General features: G+C 47.1%; 1 protein-coding gene across 1 annotated transcript in view; it reads right to left on the bottom strand.

Annotated features, from left to right (window-relative positions):
- Positions 1-20024, bottom strand: part of BARX2 (BARX homeobox 2) — a 73568-nt gene that overhangs the window by 8509 nt on the left and 45035 nt on the right. The window contains exons 2-3 of the mRNA XM_072822696.1: positions 5626-5926; positions 569-653 (exon numbers count right to left, since the gene is read on the bottom strand). Of these exons, the coding sequence (XP_072678797.1) occupies positions 569-653; positions 5626-5926 (386 nt within the window). The remainder of the gene's footprint in view (positions 1-568; positions 654-5625; positions 5927-20024) is intronic.

Below are 20024 nucleotides of genomic sequence, written 5' to 3'. Positions count from 1 at the left end.
CGTAGCCATTACACCCGAGCATCAGAGGAACCCGGGAGCTTGTTAACACACGCCTTCCCAGCCCTATCACCGTCCTCTGCACTCGGGATCTTGGGAAGGCCTAGAGTTCTGCATTTTTACCTGCAATCCAGGTTACTCTGACACCCACTAAAGCTTGAGAATGCCTGCATTACAGCACGCAGAGCCGCAGGGACAGATGTGCCCTATATGTCATTATACACAAAGAGCACCGACTTCTATTCTTAGCTACTGGTGGGAGGGGGGAAGGAAGTTCTTTGAAAAGGCTAGCAGGTGGGGTTAAAACTAGCAACTGAGAAGCTTGTGGGCTTTCTTTTATTTCTAAGGAAACTCTGAAAAAGAATATCCTTCTGGTCAGGAAATGCAGGTCAGCAGGAATGGCTTATCTGACCGTTCCAACTGCCTGCCTCCCAGCCAGCAGCACGAAAGGTCTTCCACTCTCTGGAACCCAAACCACCAAATGGTCCCTCCTGCCTTCTTCCCAGCCCTGTAGTGAGACTTTTCCCCGTCATGATGGGTGCACAGGGACCCTCCCTCTCTCCCTTCTTACCATTTTCTTCCACTTCATCCTACGGTTCTGATACCAAGTCTTCACTTGCAGTTGAGTGAGGCCCAGAGACTGGGCCAAGTCCAACCTAGAAGGTGTGAGATACAAAGGAAGGATGAGTAGAGATGGGGTCCTGTGGACTAGCTCCATGCACCGCTATCAAAGCGTGGACTTCCCCCATTAAACTGGTTCTTCCCCAAAGAGCTTTACTTTCCTTCCAAGAATCTCATGGATGAAACTCTGGGAACCTAAGAAACAGGTGCCTACAACCCAGTGACACCCGACTCCTGGGGCCGTCATCCTGAAAACATTCACTGTCTACCCTGGACCCAAAAAGGATTTCTCAGCCATGATTGCAAAGTCCCCTTTCTGACCTGACAAGAGTCTTTACTGGGATCCTGTACAAAATGAGGACTCTGACCCCAAATCCAAACTGGAAAGGAAAAGTAAAGACCTATCATCCTTGTCAAAATCCTGCTCATCACCCCAGATCCAGCACAAGCCCCCCTATCTTGCAGGCAAGCCTCCTTACCCCCATGACACCTCCCCAGGTTATGCCCTCTGGACCTTCCCACTGGTCAGCCAGCACCTGGGTGGCTCCACGTTCTCAAATGTGCTCTAACTGCTTCCCATGAGCCATTTCTGCCTCCCTGACTCGACTGCAAGGGCTTCCTTTCTGTCCACAAAAGTGCCTATCATGCTCTAAATCCAGACCAAGGGCTCAAAACTACTTTCTGATGGATGGGCTCATTCATTGTAGCTGCCCTAACCTGTCATAATGTTGGGTTCCAAAAGAAACCTTAAATCGGTGCCCCCTCCTGTTCCCCATTCTCCTGCTGGTTTAACCATGGTTCTGCATTTCTCTGTAGCCTTCTGGAAAGTCCTGAATGTCAAAGCCAATCCTGGGAAGTGGGAGGCTGGAGCTACTCCAGTAACACAGCAACCAACTCCCCAGTACCACGGCATCCCAGGCCTGATGCCCAGCCCCTGACGCACGCTGTCTTATTTGTTCTTTTCACAACACTGTGAGATGGGTATAATTATACCCATGTTATGCATGAGAGACCTGAAGCTTGGAGAGATTAGGATCCCTCGGTGACCATGGCCAAATCCTGTCTGCTGCCCATTTTTGTGAAGAACGTTTTTATCGGAACACAGACACCCAGTGGTCTGCGTACTGTCCGGGCTGCTTTCAGGCTACGGCCTCAGAGTAGAGTGGTTGTGACAGAGACTGTAACGGCTCACAAAGCTGAAATTATTTTCTCTCTGGTCCTATACAAGGAAAATTTTGCTGACCCCTGGTCGATGACCCTAGCCTGAGAGGTGAAGCCTCTCACCTACTTCCGTCCGACTTGCCTGCCTCCTCCTGGACGGGGCTCCCCTCCACCCACCATATTTTTTGTACAAGTTAGATCTGTCCAGGGGAAGCTCTTGCTCTGGTTTTTGTGGAGCTAATGCACGGATGTCACATCACAAGGTGTTAGCAAACAACCCGACCGGAGCACATTAAATGAGACAGAGAACTCAGTCCTCAAGACTACTACTGTGGGCCGATCTTGAGAAGAACCCCAGACCTACCTGAGCACCGGCCGGAAGGACCACCTCCTCGAGCCAACATCAGCTGTCACCCTGTGGCTCTAACCCTGCTCAATGCAGCAGTCTGGACTTCCAGAGCGGCAGCTTGGGATGGGCTCCCTAGACACAGGGAGCGGTGCTCACCACCACTTCCCAACTCCTGGATTTCTGAGGATTACAGTTCTGAGGCTTCTGAGGATTATAATTTGTGGCTCTGAGGTCCCTTATGTCACACAAATCTCTGCAGCCACTAAGCCTGAGGCATGGGGACTCCCAGGTGCCAGTTCTTGGTGGCAACTTTCTCTCCCCAGGGAGCGCTGAGCAGTGTCGCACCATGAGGAGGACCAATGGGCATCAGCAGTGAAGGTTCCAGGTGCTACCTGCTGGCACTGCCAGGTGCAGGGCCCCCTGCTCCAACCAGAGCCCACGATTTAAATCCCCAGTAATACAGAATTTCTTGAGAACCCTTCGGAACCTGTGTCACACGTGCATTCACACGGATCCGGCTGTCCCAGGGCAAGGGCTACTGGGAGCCAGCAGTTTCAGTGAAGGGGATTAGCAGACGGAAGGCGAACTCCCAGCGCCAACAGCACTGAGCTCTCCCCACCGACGAAGCCTGCTTCCCAGGCAGCCGTTCATTAGGAACCAAACACCCAGGGGCTGCCCCCCAGGCTTCTGGCCTCCCGGGCGCCCACTGCGCCTCCCAGCCCGGTTCACCTGAGGCCATCAGGTGCATTAGTCAAGGGCAGGCTCCGTGCACAGCTCTGCCTTAGCAAATGGGGTTAGCTCACTTGGGAAAAATGCACCCCTGACTCACTCTGGCTTCACTGTCATCAGCTTTCTCTCATTACCTGCCACCGTTACAAATTCTCACTTCCCTGCATATTCGCTTAAATGGGGTCACCTAGGGAACTGGAGAAACAAACAGGGAGGGGGGAGAGGGAGAAAGCTGTGGGAGGAGGCCGTGCTCATGGCCCTGGTCACGTAGGGAGGTGAGAAACATGGGAGAGGGCGGGGGAAGGCGGCAGCTTCCACGCCAGCCAGATGGTGTCCTTCTCCCCAGGCAAGTGAATCAATCCTGCGTAGGTCACCTGAGAGGTGCCTGGGCAGGTAGCAGGAAGTCCCAGGAGCTTGAGGAGGAATTAGCATTTCTGTTAGAATGTTCCCTGGCTTCTAGAAAGTAAGCCTAGAATGTTCCCCAGGCTGTGGAAGCCCTTTCGGTGGGCCACCAGGCAAGTCCTAAACAAGGCACCCGCCTCACCTGGCCGCCCACCTCTCCGAGGCTCCCCGCTAGCCGCTGAGGGGGCCAGAATAGCTGCCGATACCCGGGGAGCCCTCTGTCAATCCCCAGCTACCAGCCGCATCTCCACCGTCTGGCCAAAGGCTCCCCAGATGCTCAAGTCCAAACAGAACTCCCTCTTTCCTCCACCAAACCCACCTGGCCTTGGCCTTGCAACTTCGGTCACGCTATCCCTGTCCACGCGGTGGCCCATCCAGGAGACACAGCCTTCCTAGCTGTCTCCTCTCTTCCTCAAGCCTCTTCCTCAAGCCAACGTCAACTCTGTCCATTCCACCTTCAAAACTGTTCTCCAACCTATCCCCCCTTCCCTGTTCCCACTCTCACCACCTTCAGTGATGATCCCCAGACTCCCTCCCAGTCCCCTGCTCCACCCTCTCCCCCTGAGATGAACCACTTTCTGTGCCACCAAGGTGGCGAGTCTAAAATGTAAACCTGGCCATGTCCCTTCCAGCTCTCAGTGGCTGCCAGTGAAGACCAAGTCCGGGTTCTTTGGCCAGGTATCCGAGCCTTCCCACCTCCAGCCTCGTCTCCTGCCACGCTCCTGTTGCACCCCGGTCTGTAGACATCCCGACCACTTGCAGTTCCCTCCACACGCCCGGTGAGACGGCCTCCGTGCCTGTGTGTGCCATTCCCCGTGGAACCGGAGCTCCTCTGCCTCCTCTGAGAGGCCTTCCCAACCCCGGCCTGGCACAGTCAGCACTGTCTCTATACTCCTCCAGGCCTTGGTAACATCCTGGCCCCGGGACCCGTGCCCTGTGTCATAGCTACCTGTTGTCCTTCCCTACGATCTCCTCCAGAGTAGGCCTCTTGTCTCCTGCTTTCTGGACTCACAGCCTCTGCCACAGTGCCCTGCACACAGCAAAGTCCCCACCATGCAGCTGATGAGCGCTCGAGGAACTGAATCAGTAAGCGAGTGCCCTTTGGTCAGTGATTTGTACACTCCTCTCCCATTTAAATTTGGGTCAAACAGCTACTAACTAGCTTAGGAGACGCATCTGAGTTTTCTTCCCTTTCCCCTTAATGGGACTAGGGTCAAACCTCATAGGGACAAGCAAGTGAGCAAAAGAACAGGAAAAGGGCCTAGAAAACCCTCCCAATAAATAGGATCACATATTAGCTCAGCCATCTCCAGATCCCCGGAGTTTGAAGGAACAAGGTAAGACATACATTCTTGCATATTTTGCAGCAAAGACACTAAATTAAAGAAATAAGGTGAGAGTGGACCGCTGGGTGGCTCAGTGGTTAGTGCCACCTTCGGCCCAGAGCATGATCCTGGGGTCCCGGGATCGAGTCCCACATCGGGCTCCCTGCATGGCGCCTGCTTCTCCCTCTGTCTGGGTCTCTGCCTCTCTCTCGGTGTCTCTCATGAATAAATAAATAAAGTCTTTTTTAAAAAAAATAAGGTGAGATATTAAAGCCTCTGAGTAAAGCTGGGGTCACAGTCCCCTCACCTGGATCTCAAAGGGGTTTAAAGAAGGGACTTTCACCCAGGTCCTCCTCATCTCTCAGCCAAGGGGTTCTGACTTGTTATCCATGGAATTTACCAGGACTTCGAACAGCTCCTCAACCGAGGTCAAGAGCCTGGCCAGCTGGGGAGCTGGAGGGTGGGGGGAAGCCTCTGAGGCTCATGGGCCCCAGTCCCACATCGAACCCACTGCACCTGATCTTACGTGTAAGTGGCTTTAAAAACCAAACCTGGGACGCCTGGGTGGTTTCACGGTTAAGCATCTGCCTTCGGCCCAGGGCGTGATCCTGGAGTCCCAGGGTCAAGTCCTGCATCGGGCTCCCTGCGTGGAGCCTGCTTCTCCCTCTGCCTCTGTCTCTGCCCACCCTACCCCCCCATTAATAAATAAAATCTTAAAAAACCCCACAAACAACCTGTTTTCCAGTTCACAGCCTGGGCAACCGTTCTCTAAACCCGACTGTGCCTCTCCCACTGGAGGAGCTCAACACGGGGATGGGGCAGGGGCAGGATGTCCAGCACCGGGCAGACTCCAGGGCTGCAGCGCCCGTGCTGGCGGGCTGGGTTCTGCTGAGCAGGCCGGGCCCCGAGCCAGGACGACACCCCCACCACGCTGCAGGGCCTCCTAAAACAGTCCGGAGGCCACCCGCCCCACACCGGCAGCCAAGGGCGTCTCCCCCTCCCCAGGGCCTCCCCTGCGGAAAGTCCTCTCCAGGTTCTCACCTGTCGGGGGTGGACAAGTACTTCTGCTTCTGGAATTTCTTCTCCAGGCCCATGAGCTGCAGCTCGGTGAAGATGGTACGACTCCGGCGGGGCTTCTTCTGCCGCGGCGTGGGCTGCTCTGTCTCCGACTCGCTGCTGCCTAGGGCCTCGCCCCCTGGGGCCTCAGCGGAGGTGGCCTCGGAGGCTGGGTGGCAGGACAGTGCCTGGGCGGCTCCCGGGGTGGCAGGGACCAGGTGGGAGATGACCGTAGGCTGTCGGGTGATCACTGAGAGGAGAGGGTATGCCCGAAGGGAAGCGGGGCCTAGAAGACACAGAGGGGGGCAGGTCATGAGAGGAGCCAGGGTGGAAGGAAGCCAGGGGCCCTCAGAGGACCACTCGCCCAGACCCATTTGATGAAGTGGGGGCGGGCCTCTGATCCTAAGGAGGGTCTCTCTCTAATGGGAGAAAGGGAAGAAGAAGGACCTCAAGACCTAGAAGTCGTGGGTGCGCAGGTGAGAACACCCAAGCTCCCCACGGCCAAGAAGAGGCTCCTGCAACTCATCTGGTATTAAGAGGGCATTGCCCCCCTTTTAAACCTCTAAATTCTGATTTTATGGATATGGGTCAATAGTCTGAGCAGAAGTTGTAGAAAAAGCTAGAAACTTCAAAAAGCCAGAAAAAGCTAGAAACATGTACTGAAGAATACAGAATAGATTTGCGACATACAAACTGCCTGAGAGCCACCTCTGCTCTTTATAAAAATACATAGTTGCTGGGACGCCTGGGAGGCTCAGTGGTTGAGCCTCTGCCTTCAGCTCAGGTCGTGACCCTGGGGTCCTGGGATCGAGTCCCACATCAGGCTTCCTGCATGGAGCCTGCTTCTCCCTCTGCCTGTGACTCTGCCTCTCTCGGTGTCTCTCATGAATAAATAAATCTTAAAAAAAAAAAAAAAAAACCATAGTTGCAACTATGAATTCTTACTGAGAGGTCTCCAAACTTGAATCCTAACATTTTCAGAGCTGGAAGGATGCTTAAACATGATTTAACTCAACTCCTTCATTTCAGAGACAAGCCTGAGTGAACGGCTAAGGGACTTGCCTAAGATCAGGGAGCCAGGGAGCAAGAAGATCCAGGAGTCAAACCACGTTCTTCTGGCTCGAAGTCTAGGACTTTTATCACATCATGAATCACAGGGGCACATCATTCAGAAGAGGGGGGCAAACAGAAACAGATTTTAATTCACGGGAAAACTCAGCTCCAGTAGCACCCGCTCACGGCCTACAGCGCCGTGTGAGGCAGGACTGTCGGGCTGGGTCAGAGCTTGGCTGAGAAACCAGAGCTGAGGCTGCCTGCCCAAGTCTGCCGTGGGCATTTGCGGGGGTGTATGGTGGCATATATGCTAGTTATGTGCCACTCCTGCCTTAGGAATTTCAAGGCAGAGTACTTTTCTGTCCAAGAATCTGTTATGTCTTTGAAGTTCAAGTAAAAGAGCTCTTCCTTTCCATCATTCAATAGTATCATGTTTAAAATGTCATGATCGGGACCCATGTAAGTCGCTTTGTCTCTCTGGGTCGCAGCCTTGCCAACCATGTAGTGAGTAAAAATAGATAATTTCAAGGAATTCTTCAAACTCTATTCCGATGCCATAAGAGTACCTCTCATCCCAAGCCCATCTTGATATCTGATGAAAGTAGAGAAGACCCAGGGGCCGCCCTTCGGGACTCGGCCCAGCCCTGATGGCTCACTACAAGGGCAAAGGCAAAGCATCCGAGCCAACCAATGCTCACACTGGCTCTGGGTTAAAACCAACCAATGTCACAGCAACACCCGGGTGCTACTTGTGTTGTATCTCCCTCCTCTAGGTTGGCATTTGTCTTCTTATTCATCCCTGTGCTTCTGTCTTGGATCTCAGGTACAGGTATTAAAACAGATAACTTCTCTTGTTCTTTGACTCCTTCTCATAAAGCCCAGTACAAACCACAAAGTTGTTAAATAATAAATCACCAATGGCTATGTCTTCCATTAACTCTCCAGCCAATGCTAACACTGGAGGTTTTGTGTTGTGGATTCTTTTTGAGGGAAAAAAAATCATCTGGGAATGAATTATAGCAAGAAGATGAGAATACTCGGTCAGGCCTGTGGTTTTGGGTCTCCCAGGATACATTATGAAATGTCCCTTTTTGAAAACAGTCTCTGAAAGCTTCTTTATAGACGCAGACACGAGGTGTTTCTCAACTCAAATCACTTTATTCCTTTAATTCTGACATTTTTTTATTTTTTATTTTTTAATCTTTTTTTCAAGATTTTGAAGGAGGGAGAAACAGGCTCCATGCAGGGAACCTGATGTGGGACTCGATCCCGGGACCCCGGGGTCACGCCCTGAGCCAAAGGCAGATGCTCAACCACTGACCCACTCAGGCATCCCTAATTCTGACATTTTTTAAAAAGGAACCACCTTTATTAAACAGGCTAACTTATGATCTAGAAACCTAGGAGCTTACCAGTACAGGGAGTGGCTACTTATCTACCCATCTATAAGACTTTTTATCACCAGAGTTTCAGCTTTCTCTTTTGTAAGAAAGTTAAACATTTTTCCCCTAACATTAAAAAACACTTTGGAGGAGTGGTAGTATCTAGCTTTGACAAGGATATGGGGAAATGGGCTCTCATAGATTATTGGTGAGAGTGTAAATTGGTATAGTCTTTAAGGACAAACTAAGCAGTACCTCTCACATTACTGATCAAGCAATTCTATAATTTGAGATCAATTTTGCACAGAGATTTATGTACAAGTATATTCACTGCAGCCTTGATTATAATTGTGAAAAAGGAAAAACAACCCACATGTCAAGAGGAAAATGATTAAATTGTGGTACATCTACAGTATGAGCTACAATGTAACCACTAAAAAGATCTGTATAAACAGATTGATTGATTACATGGAAAAATAGATAAATTAAAATGGAAAAAAACTCTAAAATAAATTATTGAGAGAAAATAAAGGTATGGGACAATTTACAATCTATTTAAAAAAATCTAGATGTGTGTCTGTACTTATAAGTGCATTTTTTTAAGCCCAGGAAATTAGTCACCAGACTATTACCAGTGGTTACCTCTAGAGAAGGTGTGGGAGTGAAACAGGGTGAAAAGTAGTCTACATGTATTACTCTAATCCTGTATTCAATCTTGCCATGAATGTTTATTGAGCATCTACTATGGGGCTATACTCTGTTCTAAAAGTTGGGGACAGAGCAGTAAATAACATAAAGTCCCACTCTCAGGAAGCTTACATTTTAGTCTGGAAGGTAGACAGCAAACAAATAAATATATATAATGCCAGGTGTGATAACTTCTATGAAGAAAACCACAGCAGATTGAGAAGATGGGGCAGGTGAGGAGGGGGCAGGCATTTCAGAGAGGCAAGGAAGAGATGACAGTTGGGCAGACAGGTGACTCTGTGGAGAGGAGAACCTTGGCAAGAGCACCCAGGGGCACAGAACCAGGTCAAGCAAAGCCCTAAAGTGGGAATGAGCTTGTGTTCAAAGAGTAGCAAAAAAGCAGAGTGGGTCGGGGGGTGGGGGACGTGTCATAGGAAATAATAATTTGGAGAAATATGCCATAGTCAGATCACGTAAGTTCTCAAAGTCCAGGGCAAAGAGTTTGGATTTTCTTCAGGATGTGATAAAAGCATTGGCGAGAGTTGAGCTACAGAAGGACGTGATGTGATTCACATCCTGAAGGTCCCTGTGGCTGCCGTGCAGGGGACCGACTTGGGGGGTGGGCGTGGAGGCCGAGAAGTTAAGCCAGGAGGCGAGGCAGTGTTCTAGACCAGGGACCACCATGCCACGGGCCAGAAAGGTAGCAGCTGCAGGAGTGAGCTGCATGTGCTTTACTGTTAGGGTGGAAGAGCCTGTGCGAGGGCTGAATGTCATGTCTGAGCTACAGAGAGCTGCCAAGTCAGGTCTGGGTTTTTGGCCGTAGCACATAGAAGAACGATGGTGCCAGTTACCATGAAGGGAAAGACTGGGTGAAGAGCCGACCAGGATCTGTGTTTTAGAAGAGCTGCCATGGCACATGGTAGCCTTGTTGAAGAGGCAACTACGTATACCAGTCTGGAGTTCAGAGAGGAGTTAGGCTGGAGACACAGCCCTGACTCATGGGAGTACATGTGGCACTTAGAACCACAGGATTAAATGACACCATCTAGAGAGTGAGTGGAATAAATATAAAGATCCAAGGATTGGGCAAGGGGGTAGGCCAACATCTAAGGCCATAAAAAGGAAACGAAGCCCGTCAAAGGGACCAAGGAAAGGCAACAGAAGTAGTAGGAAACCACTATGTCATGGTATCCTGACCCCTAGATGATACTTCTGCAATACAGCTGACCTTTGAACAACACGGGGGTTAGGGGTACTGATCCCACAGTTGAAAATCCATGTATAAATTCTGACTCTCCAAAAATGTAATTGCTAGTAGCCTACCCTTGACCAGAAGTCTTACTGATAAACAGTTGATTAACACATATCTTGTGTTATTATTTATTTATTATATACTGTGTTCTTACAATGAAGCTAGAGAAAGGAAATGTTATTAAGAAAATTGTAAGAAAAAGAAAATACATTGTACTGTGCTTATTGGGAAAAAAATCTGCATCGAAGTGAACCCATGCAATTCAAACTTGTATTATTCAAGGGTCAACTGTATTTATGTTTTACTACCAAGACATATTATTTTTGTAATCTAAAAAAGAAAGAGACTAAATGAACTTTAGTTTTGTTCTCATTGCAAAGTTTTAATATAGGTCCAATTTGTCAAAAAAGAATTTTCACACCCATAAGTAGTTAAAGCTTCTTCTGAAAATCTGGACCCCCCCCCAAAAAAAAAAACCAAATCCCAAAAACAAAAAATCTCAACAACCTAGAAATCGCAGCAATGGAGTATAAAATATGTTTGGTTTTATGACACTGCTAGTAAAATGAGCTCTGAGCAAAGAGGACTCTCTCTGAGCCAATGGCTCTAAAGAATTTTCTCCTCTTGTGATAGAAGGTATTTGAGTCCTCATGCTACACAGAGTCCTATTCTTTCTTTTAAAATAAAAACTTTAATATGGAGAAGTGATAGTCTTTAACAAACAGTCCTGGAATGACTGAATACCCATATGCAAAAAAAGAGAAAACGGAACCTAGAACTCATAACTTATTTTTAAAAATCAACTGAAAACGGATCATAGATCCAAAACTAAACACAAACTTATAAAACTTTTGGAAGAAAACACAGGAGAAAAATCTTTGAGACTTTGGATTAGGCAGGGAATTATTAGCTATGACACCCAAAGAATAACACATCAAAGAAGAGGGGGAAAACTGGTCTCCATCAAAATTAATTTTTAGGGGTGCCTGAGTGGTCAGTTGGTTAAACGTCTGCCTTTGGCTCAGGTCATGATCCCAGGGTCCTGGGATGGAGGCCCACATTGAGTTCCCTGCTCAATGGGAAGCCAGCTTCTCCCTCTCCCTCTGCAGCTTCCCCTACTTGTGCTCCCTCAGTCTCTCTGTCAAATAAATGAATAAAATCTTTTTTAAAAATTAACAACTTTTACTTGGCAAAAGTACTAAGAAAATGGAAACATAAGCTACGCACGGGGAGAAAATATTTGCAAATGACACACCTGACAAATGATTTGCATCCGGGATATATTTAAAAATTCTCAAAGTTCAACAATTAAAAAAAAATCACCCAATAAGAAATGAGCAAAAGTTTTGAGCAGACACTTCACCAAAGTGGATTCATAGACAGTATATATGTACAGGAAAAGATACTTAGCATGATCAGCCATTGAGGAAATGCACATTAAAACTACAAGAGGAGCCTGGGTGGCTCAGACTGTTGAGCGTGGGACTCTTGATTTTGGCTCAGGTCATGAGCTCATGGCCTGGGGTCAAGCCCCACGTGGGGGTTCTGTGCTCAGCGTGGAGTCTGCTCAAGATTTTCTGTCCCTTCCTCTGCCCCTCCCCTCACTTGCATAGTGCTCTCTAAGTAAATAAAATATATATTAAAAAAATAAAACTACAACAAGATACCACTACACAGCTGTTAGAATGGTCAAAAAATTTTTATAAACTGACAATATCAAGTGTTGACAAGGATGTGGAGCAACTTCTCTCTCTTACGCCGCTGATGGGAACGCATGCAAAACAGTATACCATCTTTGAAAAGCAGTTTGGCATTTTCGTATGAAATTAAACTTACAGCAACCATATAACCCAGTAATCCTCCCCTCCTAGGTATTAAGCCAAGTGAAATGAAAACATAAAAACCTGGAACGCAAAAAAAAAAAAAAAAAACCTGGAACGCCTGGATGGCTCAGTGGTTCAGCATCTGCCTTCAGCTCAGGGCGTGACCCCAGAATCCTGGGATCAAGTCCCACATCAGGCTTCCCACAGGGAGCCCGCTTCTCCCTCTACCTATGTCTCTGCCTCTCTTTTTGTGTCTCTCATGAATAAACAAAATCCTTAAAAAAGAAAGAAAACATAAAAATCTATATGCCAATGTTTATAGTGGCATTATTAGTAATTATCAAAAACTGGAAACGCAAATATCCCTCAACTAGGATGGAGAAATAAAGTGTGGCACATACACACAATGGGATAAGAGAATACTATTCAAGAACGATAAGGGACCAAAGTGTTGATACACGCAGCGTCATGAATAAATTTCAAACACATTGTGCTAAGTGAACAAAGCCAGACTCAAAGCTGTAGAATTCCACTTATATGACATTCTGGAGAATGCAAAACTAGAGATGGCGAAGACATCTAGAAATCAGTGGTTTCCAGAGATTAAGGGTAGAAGAGGAAACTGACCATAAAGAGGGAACACAAGATAACTGGTGGTGAAGGGGGGAAGTGACAAGGCCGGTTTATTATTATTATTATTCATGTGTAGTTTCAGGTGTACGACACAGAGATCAGACTACTCTATACCTTATACTGTGCTCACCACACATGTAGCTACCATCTAGTGACAGGATGACAGGACTGTTTTGTATCTTGACTGTGGTTCTGGGTTACACAATTTTATGCATTTGTCAAAACTCATAACCATACACTTAAACAGTGAATTTTGGGGACGCCTGGATGGCTCTGTGGTTAAGCTCTGCTTTCCTCTCAGGGCATGATCCCGGAGTTCAGGGATCAAGTATCACATCAGGTTCCCTACAGGGAGCCTGCTTCTCCCTCTGCCTGTGTGTCTTTCATGGATAAATAAAATCTTTAAAAAAAAAAACAGTGAATTTTTACCGAATATAAATTAAAAATAAAATTTTAAACCCCCGAAATAGTCAATAAACGCTTTAACTGCTATTTTGTTTTGGGGAGGGGTCAAAAACATTTTTTTTTTAAATTTGAGCATAGTTGACACCCAATGTTACACATTAGTGCCAGGTGTACAACATAGTGATTCAACAAGTTTATACATTATGCTGCGCTCACCACAAGCGTAGCTGCTATTTGTCACCATCCAATGCTATTACAATCATTCACTATATTCCCTAGGTGGTTGCCTTTTACTCCCATGACTTATTTATTCCATAGCTGGAAGCCTGCATCTCCCACTCCCCTTCGATCATTTACCCATCCCCCCACACATCCCATCCCCTCTGACAACCAAAGGTTTGTGCTCTGTATTTATAGGTCTGATTCTGCATTTTGTTTGTTGGCTTACTCATTTGTTTGGTTTGGTTTTTTTGGTTCAACATATAAGTGCAACCACATGGTATTTGTTTTTCTCACTCTGACTTCTTTCCCTTAGCAGAATATCCTCTAGGTCCATCCACGTTGTCTCACATGGCAAGGTCTCATTCTTTTTTTGAAGCTGAATGATATTCCATTGTGCGTGTGTGTGTGTGTCTGTCTGTCTGTGTGTATATATATACCACATCTTCTTTCAGCAAGGAAATGCTAGAATCAAAAAGACAAGAAGTAACAAGTGGTGAGAAAGTAGAGAAAAAGGAGCTGCGTGCACTGTTGGTGGATGTGTACGTTGGTGCAGCCACTGTGGAAAACAGTATGGAGGCTCCTCAAAAAATTAAAAGTAGAGCTACCCTATATGATCCAATAATTCCACTACTGGATATTTACCCAAAGAAAATGAAAATGTTCTTTCATTTTTATTATAAAAGTAATACAATATGTTCCCAAAAAAATATAAGGGGTGCTTGGGTGGCTCATTCGGTTAAATGTCTGACTTGGATTGGCTCAGGTCATGATTGCAGGTCCTGGGATCCAACCCTGTGTCGGGCTCCCCGATCGGTGGGGAGTCTGCTTCTCTCTCTCCCTCTGCCCCTACCGCTTACTTGTGGTCTCACTCAAATAAATAAAATCTTTGGGGGAAAAAATAAATTTAAAAACAATTCAGAAATATATAAAGTACAAGTCCCCTCTCCTCACTGTCAACCCTAAGCCTTAGAGATAAACTTCCATAACTATCCCTACGTATTAGCACAAACGTACAGATGCTCCAAACCTAGTAACCTGTATGCTAACCTATTGAGACACAGAATTGTTAAAAAGTGTTCATTTTGTAAAATTACGCCACTTTATTTCTTCTAAATGGGTAGCCAACAATGTCAACAGCATTTATTGACCAGTCCAGTGACTTAAAATGCTACCTTTAAGATTCACTAAATTCCCGGAGAAACAAAATGGGGAGTTTTTTGTTCATTCTGGGAATTCTGGGAGTCTGCTAGGGGTTTCCAGTCACCAGAATTCTGAGATTCTCCTGCTGCCCAGAAAAGCAGCATCACCCTTCCCAAAGGCTGCCTTCCGCGGAGGCGGTCACACACCGGTGCTGGTGCTGCTACGAGAAGGTGGTGGGTGTAGGGGAGGGGGCAGGTGGGAGAGGTAAGGCTTAGGAAGCCAAAGAGCATACGCATCTAGAAACTGGGGTGAGTCTGCAACTTTGGAGGGAGCAACGGATACTTATTTAGAGAAAATTTCTGAAAAACATTTCAGGTGTATACTGTGTATAATCCGTGAATACGCGCTTTCAGAAAAACTGAAGATCTTCACATTTCAAGGCTTCCGTGGCCAGATTTCTATTGTCCTTGAATATAATTCTGTACATATGCACTGGGCCATATGGGGCCCTAAAATTAGTTAGGTCCTATTATGTATACATGTGTCTATTTCTGGACTCTTCCGACTGACTGAACTAATATACAAGCTGACCACTCCACTTTAATTATTGTGGTTTTTTAAGGGAGTTTTGTTATCTGGAAGACTAACTCCTCCCTCTTTATTCTTCTTATAAAATTTTCTTGGCCATTGCCATTCATTTATTTGTCCAGTCAAATTTTAGCATCAACTTGTCAGTCTCTAAAAAGGCAAATCTCACTAAAAATTGGGTTCAAGTTACACTAACCTTATAGATTAATTTAAGGAAAAACTTCTTTTGATGATCCTATCCTCTCGTAGGTTGAAAGCAATTGCTGTTATTCAAAAATGGCTTTTGGAGGAACACTCATACACTGTTGATGGGAATGTAAATTGGCACAACCACTCTGTGGAAAATGGTATGGAGGTCCCTTAAAAAATTAAAAATAGAAATTCCATATGATCTAGTAATTACACTTATTGGATATAAAACATCAATTCAAAAAGATATACACATGCATGTGTTCACTGTAGCATTATTAAAAAAAAAAAAAAAGCCAAGATACAGAAGCATCCTAAGTGTCCATCAAGAGAGGAATGGTTAAGGAAGATGTAGGGTATCTAAATATATATATATATATATTTAGATAAGAATCACATATATATGGAATATTATGTAGCCATAAAAAGGATGAAATCATGCTATTTGAGACAACACAGATGAACCTAGAGGGTATTATGCTAAGTGAAATAAATCAAACTGAGGAAAACCATATGATCTCATTCATGAATGAAATCTAGAAAAAAATTAATAAATAAAAAGTAGAATCAGACCTATAAATACAAAGAACAAACGAATGGTGGCCAGAGGGGTGGAAGATTGGGAGAAGGGCAAGATTGGTGAAGGGGAGGGGAGATACAGGTATATAGCTCTAGAATGAATAAGTCCTGAGAATAAAGGGCACAGCATAGGGAATATAGTCAATGAGACCATAATAGCTCCGTATGGGGACAGATGATAGTTATACTCGTGGTGAACATAGTATAATGCATAAACTTGTCAAATCACAATATTGTACACCTGAAACTATCAGAACATTGTTCATCATCTGTTCTCAAACAACAAATAAATGGCTTTTGGAGATTTATGCAGTTTGGTTCTCTGAGGCCTAAACCCAACAAAAAAACTTCACTGAAAACAACACAAACGGGGGTGCCTGGCTGGCTCAGTCTGTAGAGCAACTCTTGATCTCAGGGTCATGAGTTCAAGCCCTACGTTGTATGTAGGGCTTACTTGCAAAAGAAAAAAAAAAAATTCCCATGAACAACAGTGATCTAAGGCACCGTCCTTCACCAAAGCCTGCAGTTGCAGCAATCTTGACCCGAAATTCCAGTGCACGTTCAGTGACAGAGCCGCAGTCTACTCGTGATGTTGGAGGCACACAGACAAGGCCACCGGGGATTTCGGGAGGACCGCCTTGTAAGTAATATAACTGCGGTGGGGCCATGTGTTGAGTTTTGGGTACTTGGAAGGAACAAGCTCGACGGCACCAGAAGTCCGTGGGTGATGTGTGCGCTACAAAGCACTGAGTGTCCCAAAAGGCAAACCCAATGGGGAGCAGAAAAGTGAGACAACATGTACTTCGGCCAGCTGTCTGCTGTCTTTTCTTGGTTTATTGTACGACCCGATTTCCAATGCAACACTGGCCCCAAGCTATAATCTCAGAGCGCTTGCAACCCCCATTTCAGATTCCCACAAAAGGATGGTGAGATCGTCCAGCCACATTTTGGTATTGTGGCTAAAAATCGTCGGGGGGAAAAAATGTACCATTAATGCATACATTAGGGGGCACTGCGGTCCCTGCGAAGGGGATGATGCGCTGTGCTCTGTAGGAAGTACGGCCTTCTCTCGGCCTGAGAATGATCACTATGTCGAAATGCTGACTGGAGACAGCTGCCCTGCGCTGCTGGATCATTTACATACACTTGTGAAATTCAAGCACATTATCTGCTACCGAGTAATGACTGTAATAAACCAAGGACATTGTTTAAACAAACACATTTTTAGTTGACAAACGGAGTGTAAACATGACCACAATGAATGCATTTTCTAATCGCTGTTTTCCTCCAACCAACCCCCTAACCAAAGTTTTTGCTGCAGGATGGGGTATCATGTGGCTCGGCGGATTGTGTGTACCTAGGAGTCATTCCCTCCCAAACGTCTGACCGTGTTGAATCAGGTTTTGGATTAGAAAATCCGATTTCACTAGCGGTAGGTAAGCCATGGGACATCCCGGGGTGCTTGGGACGCCGCAGAACATTGGGTAGGCGAAAGAGAACATCTTCCCACGGTGCTGATTCTGAAACACTGACCTGGCACATGTGAGTTTGTGGGAGCCAGGTAGGGGCATCCCCGGGGCTGCCGGTCCCAGGCACATGCCCTCGGTGTGAATCATCTTCCAGGGCAGAAGCCTGGCCCCCCAGCCACAGCTGCACTCGGCCCTCGCAGCAGAAGCCCCAAAGAACAGTTTTCGTTCCTCCGCACCTCCCGTGGGCTCCTCGTCCAATCCTCCAACATACCAGGCCCCAAATTGCCTCTCCACACCCACATTTCCGGTTGACACAGGCGAGGGCCAAAGGTCTGAGTGGATAAGAATCTCTAAGCTGCCTGCTTGACTGATTTATGTTCCAGGAATGTGTGACCTATATATCCGCTGAAAGCTTCGGAGGGTCGAAAGCAGCACACGCAAAGACACGGTGCAGAAATTCCCAGATAACCGGACAGGCTCCATGGGGCACACCGGGTGGCTCTAGCTGAGTTTCCTGGGAAAAAATCACACAATCACCCACACCACATGACTCCCGTAGGCTCACATTCCTAACCAACTGGCTGGTAATCCGGGGTAGGGGAAAGAAGCGGATCTGTCTCCACCACCCACTTGTGGAGGGATCTTGAACAGGTTGCCCGCACTTTCTTAGTTTCCTCTTCCATCAAGGAGGGCTAATGGGAGATCGCCCCGGAAGATCCCGGTGAGGACGACATGCGTTGCCCTATGTGAAGTGCCTGGTGGGTGTTGCATTGCTGTTCCCTCCTTGTCCTTCCCTGGAGTGGCCTGATGCTCTGCGAGTGAGCCAAAAGGAAAGCAGACACGTCTCCTTACCAAGAAGGCAGGCTTACTCGTGCCCCACGCACGTGGGGGGCCTTGTCAGGTGCACCCTCAGATGCAGTGCACGACCACCACGCCAGAAACTGCCACGTTCTCTTTGCCACACACAGGTCTTCAAATGCCCTTAGAGCAGCAGGGATTTAACAGGAAAGGGCGGGAGGGCTAACCTGGCCGGACATCCCCTAGAACTATCAAGACTCCAGAAATCATGACTTGGGTTTTACAGACCTATAAAAAAATTTTTTTAAAAAAATCATGCAACACTTAGGAGGCCCAAAGCACAGCCATTCCCAAGAAGGATGGAGGCAGGTGCACCTGGGTGGCTCAGTGGTTGAGCGTCTGCCTTCGGCTCAGGGCATGATCCCGGGGTCCTGGGACCGAGTCCTGCTCTCTGCAGGGAGCCTGCTTCTCCCTCTGCCTGCGTCTCTGCCTCTGTCTCTGTCTCTCATGAATAAATAAATAAAATATTTTAAAAAAATGAATAATAAGAAGAATGGAGCTGGGGAGACACTAGACGGGCCAAAGTCAAGTTCTAACACCGGCAGGGGAAGCAGGTTAGAATTCACGTGCCCTGCCTTATGCTGAAAGAGGGTGAAGGAAAGGCTGAGCGGAGGGTCAGTGGTAATGAGACTGAAAATTCAGTCACCGTGTGTCTAGATTGATAATCTGTAAGCGTGAGAAAGAAGGGGAGGAGGGATGAAAGTGAATATAAAGACGCTCCGAGGGGCCCTTCAGCTTTGTCACACACCAAGTTTCTAGGGTGATTTTGTACGACGAAAGAAAAGAGAAAATGTTTTTAAGAGGCCAACTCAAAGGCTGACAAAATGCCTCAGCCATTAACTACTTCATTGAAAAAAAAAAAAAAAGGAGGGGGGCATTTTGATGGGTCAAGTGTAAACGAATTAAAAACACACGGAATAAACGTATTCCAAAATCCCCATGAGACTGCCATTCTGTCCACCCTGGAAGAGGCATCTAGCTACATAAAAACTTCAGAAGGTTCACAAAGGTTGAAAAAGCAAGGAAGGAGGGAGAACACATTTCAGGGTGCGTGGGGGGTGCATTTAGAAAAACGTAGGGAGTTCGGAAAATAGGCAGAGGACCTCGGAGCGACCCTGGTAGGCCTATGGCACGGCGCCATCTGTTCGGATTCTGGATTTTAGCAGAGACAAGCTCAGTCCTCTCACAGTGAGCCCGCAGTGTCATCAAAACGGCAGCCGCCCACAGGGACACGGGTCTACACCGAGAAAGCCCGTGGTAAAATCAACCGAGCTCACTGGGGCCGATGGGTTTAGGGACCTTCCCCTCCTGCCCTGGACGTCGTACTACCCAGGGATGGGGGCCAGCCACCCTGAGCCCCCGCCACTCCCCAGGCCCTTCTGCCAAGGAACATACTGGAGATGGCACAGTCTCTCTCCTCCCGGCCATCCTGTCTTCTACAGACACCCACACCTGCTTTCTTCCACACCTCGTAACCACTCACTGTCGGAAAGCTTCCCAGAGCAGCTGCTGCTCAGTACAAAGACTGAATTAATCACTCCTACCTTCCAGCGCCCACAGCATTTTGTTTGTGTCCTTATTCACCCTTACTTAATTCAAACCTTGGAGTAAGAGTTAATGTGTTGACACCTCTCTCTCTCTCTCTGTCTCTCTCTCTGTCTCTCTCTCTCTCTCTCTCTCGACATTGCAAACTTCTGTAGGACAACAGCAGGATGCGCCTCTTCCCAGTGTCTAACTCCATGTCTTGGGCACACATTTTTTGCCTGGAACCAGAAGACGGGGGCTGGAGATAAGCTTCTGTCACCTTTGGGCTCTACGGCCTTGGTCAAACCAGATTCCCAAGCTTCTGTTTTCTCTTCTATAAAATGGCAGCGATACCTCTCCACGGGCTTGCAGAAGGTAGACGACAGATAATGAGCATGAAGAGAAATATTTTCCAACAATGAAGAGCCAGACCAAGAGAGGCACTGATTTTTTTCATAACACTCAGGAGGAAGCAATGTTCCATAGTTTGGAGATGCCTCTATTCATTAGAAGTCACAACACCGCTCTCTTGTGCTTGACCGGATCCAGCCCTTTGCTTCAGACCTTGCGTTTTGCCATT

This window comes from Canis lupus, chromosome 3 (genome assembly GCF_048164855.1).
Source record: "Canis lupus baileyi chromosome 3, mCanLup2.hap1, whole genome shotgun sequence".
In the NCBI taxonomy this organism is placed as follows: Eukaryota; Metazoa; Chordata; class Mammalia; order Carnivora; family Canidae; genus Canis; species Canis lupus.
The sequence above is the reverse complement of the archived record's forward strand: the minus strand, read 5'-3'. Positions and strand labels throughout refer to the sequence as shown.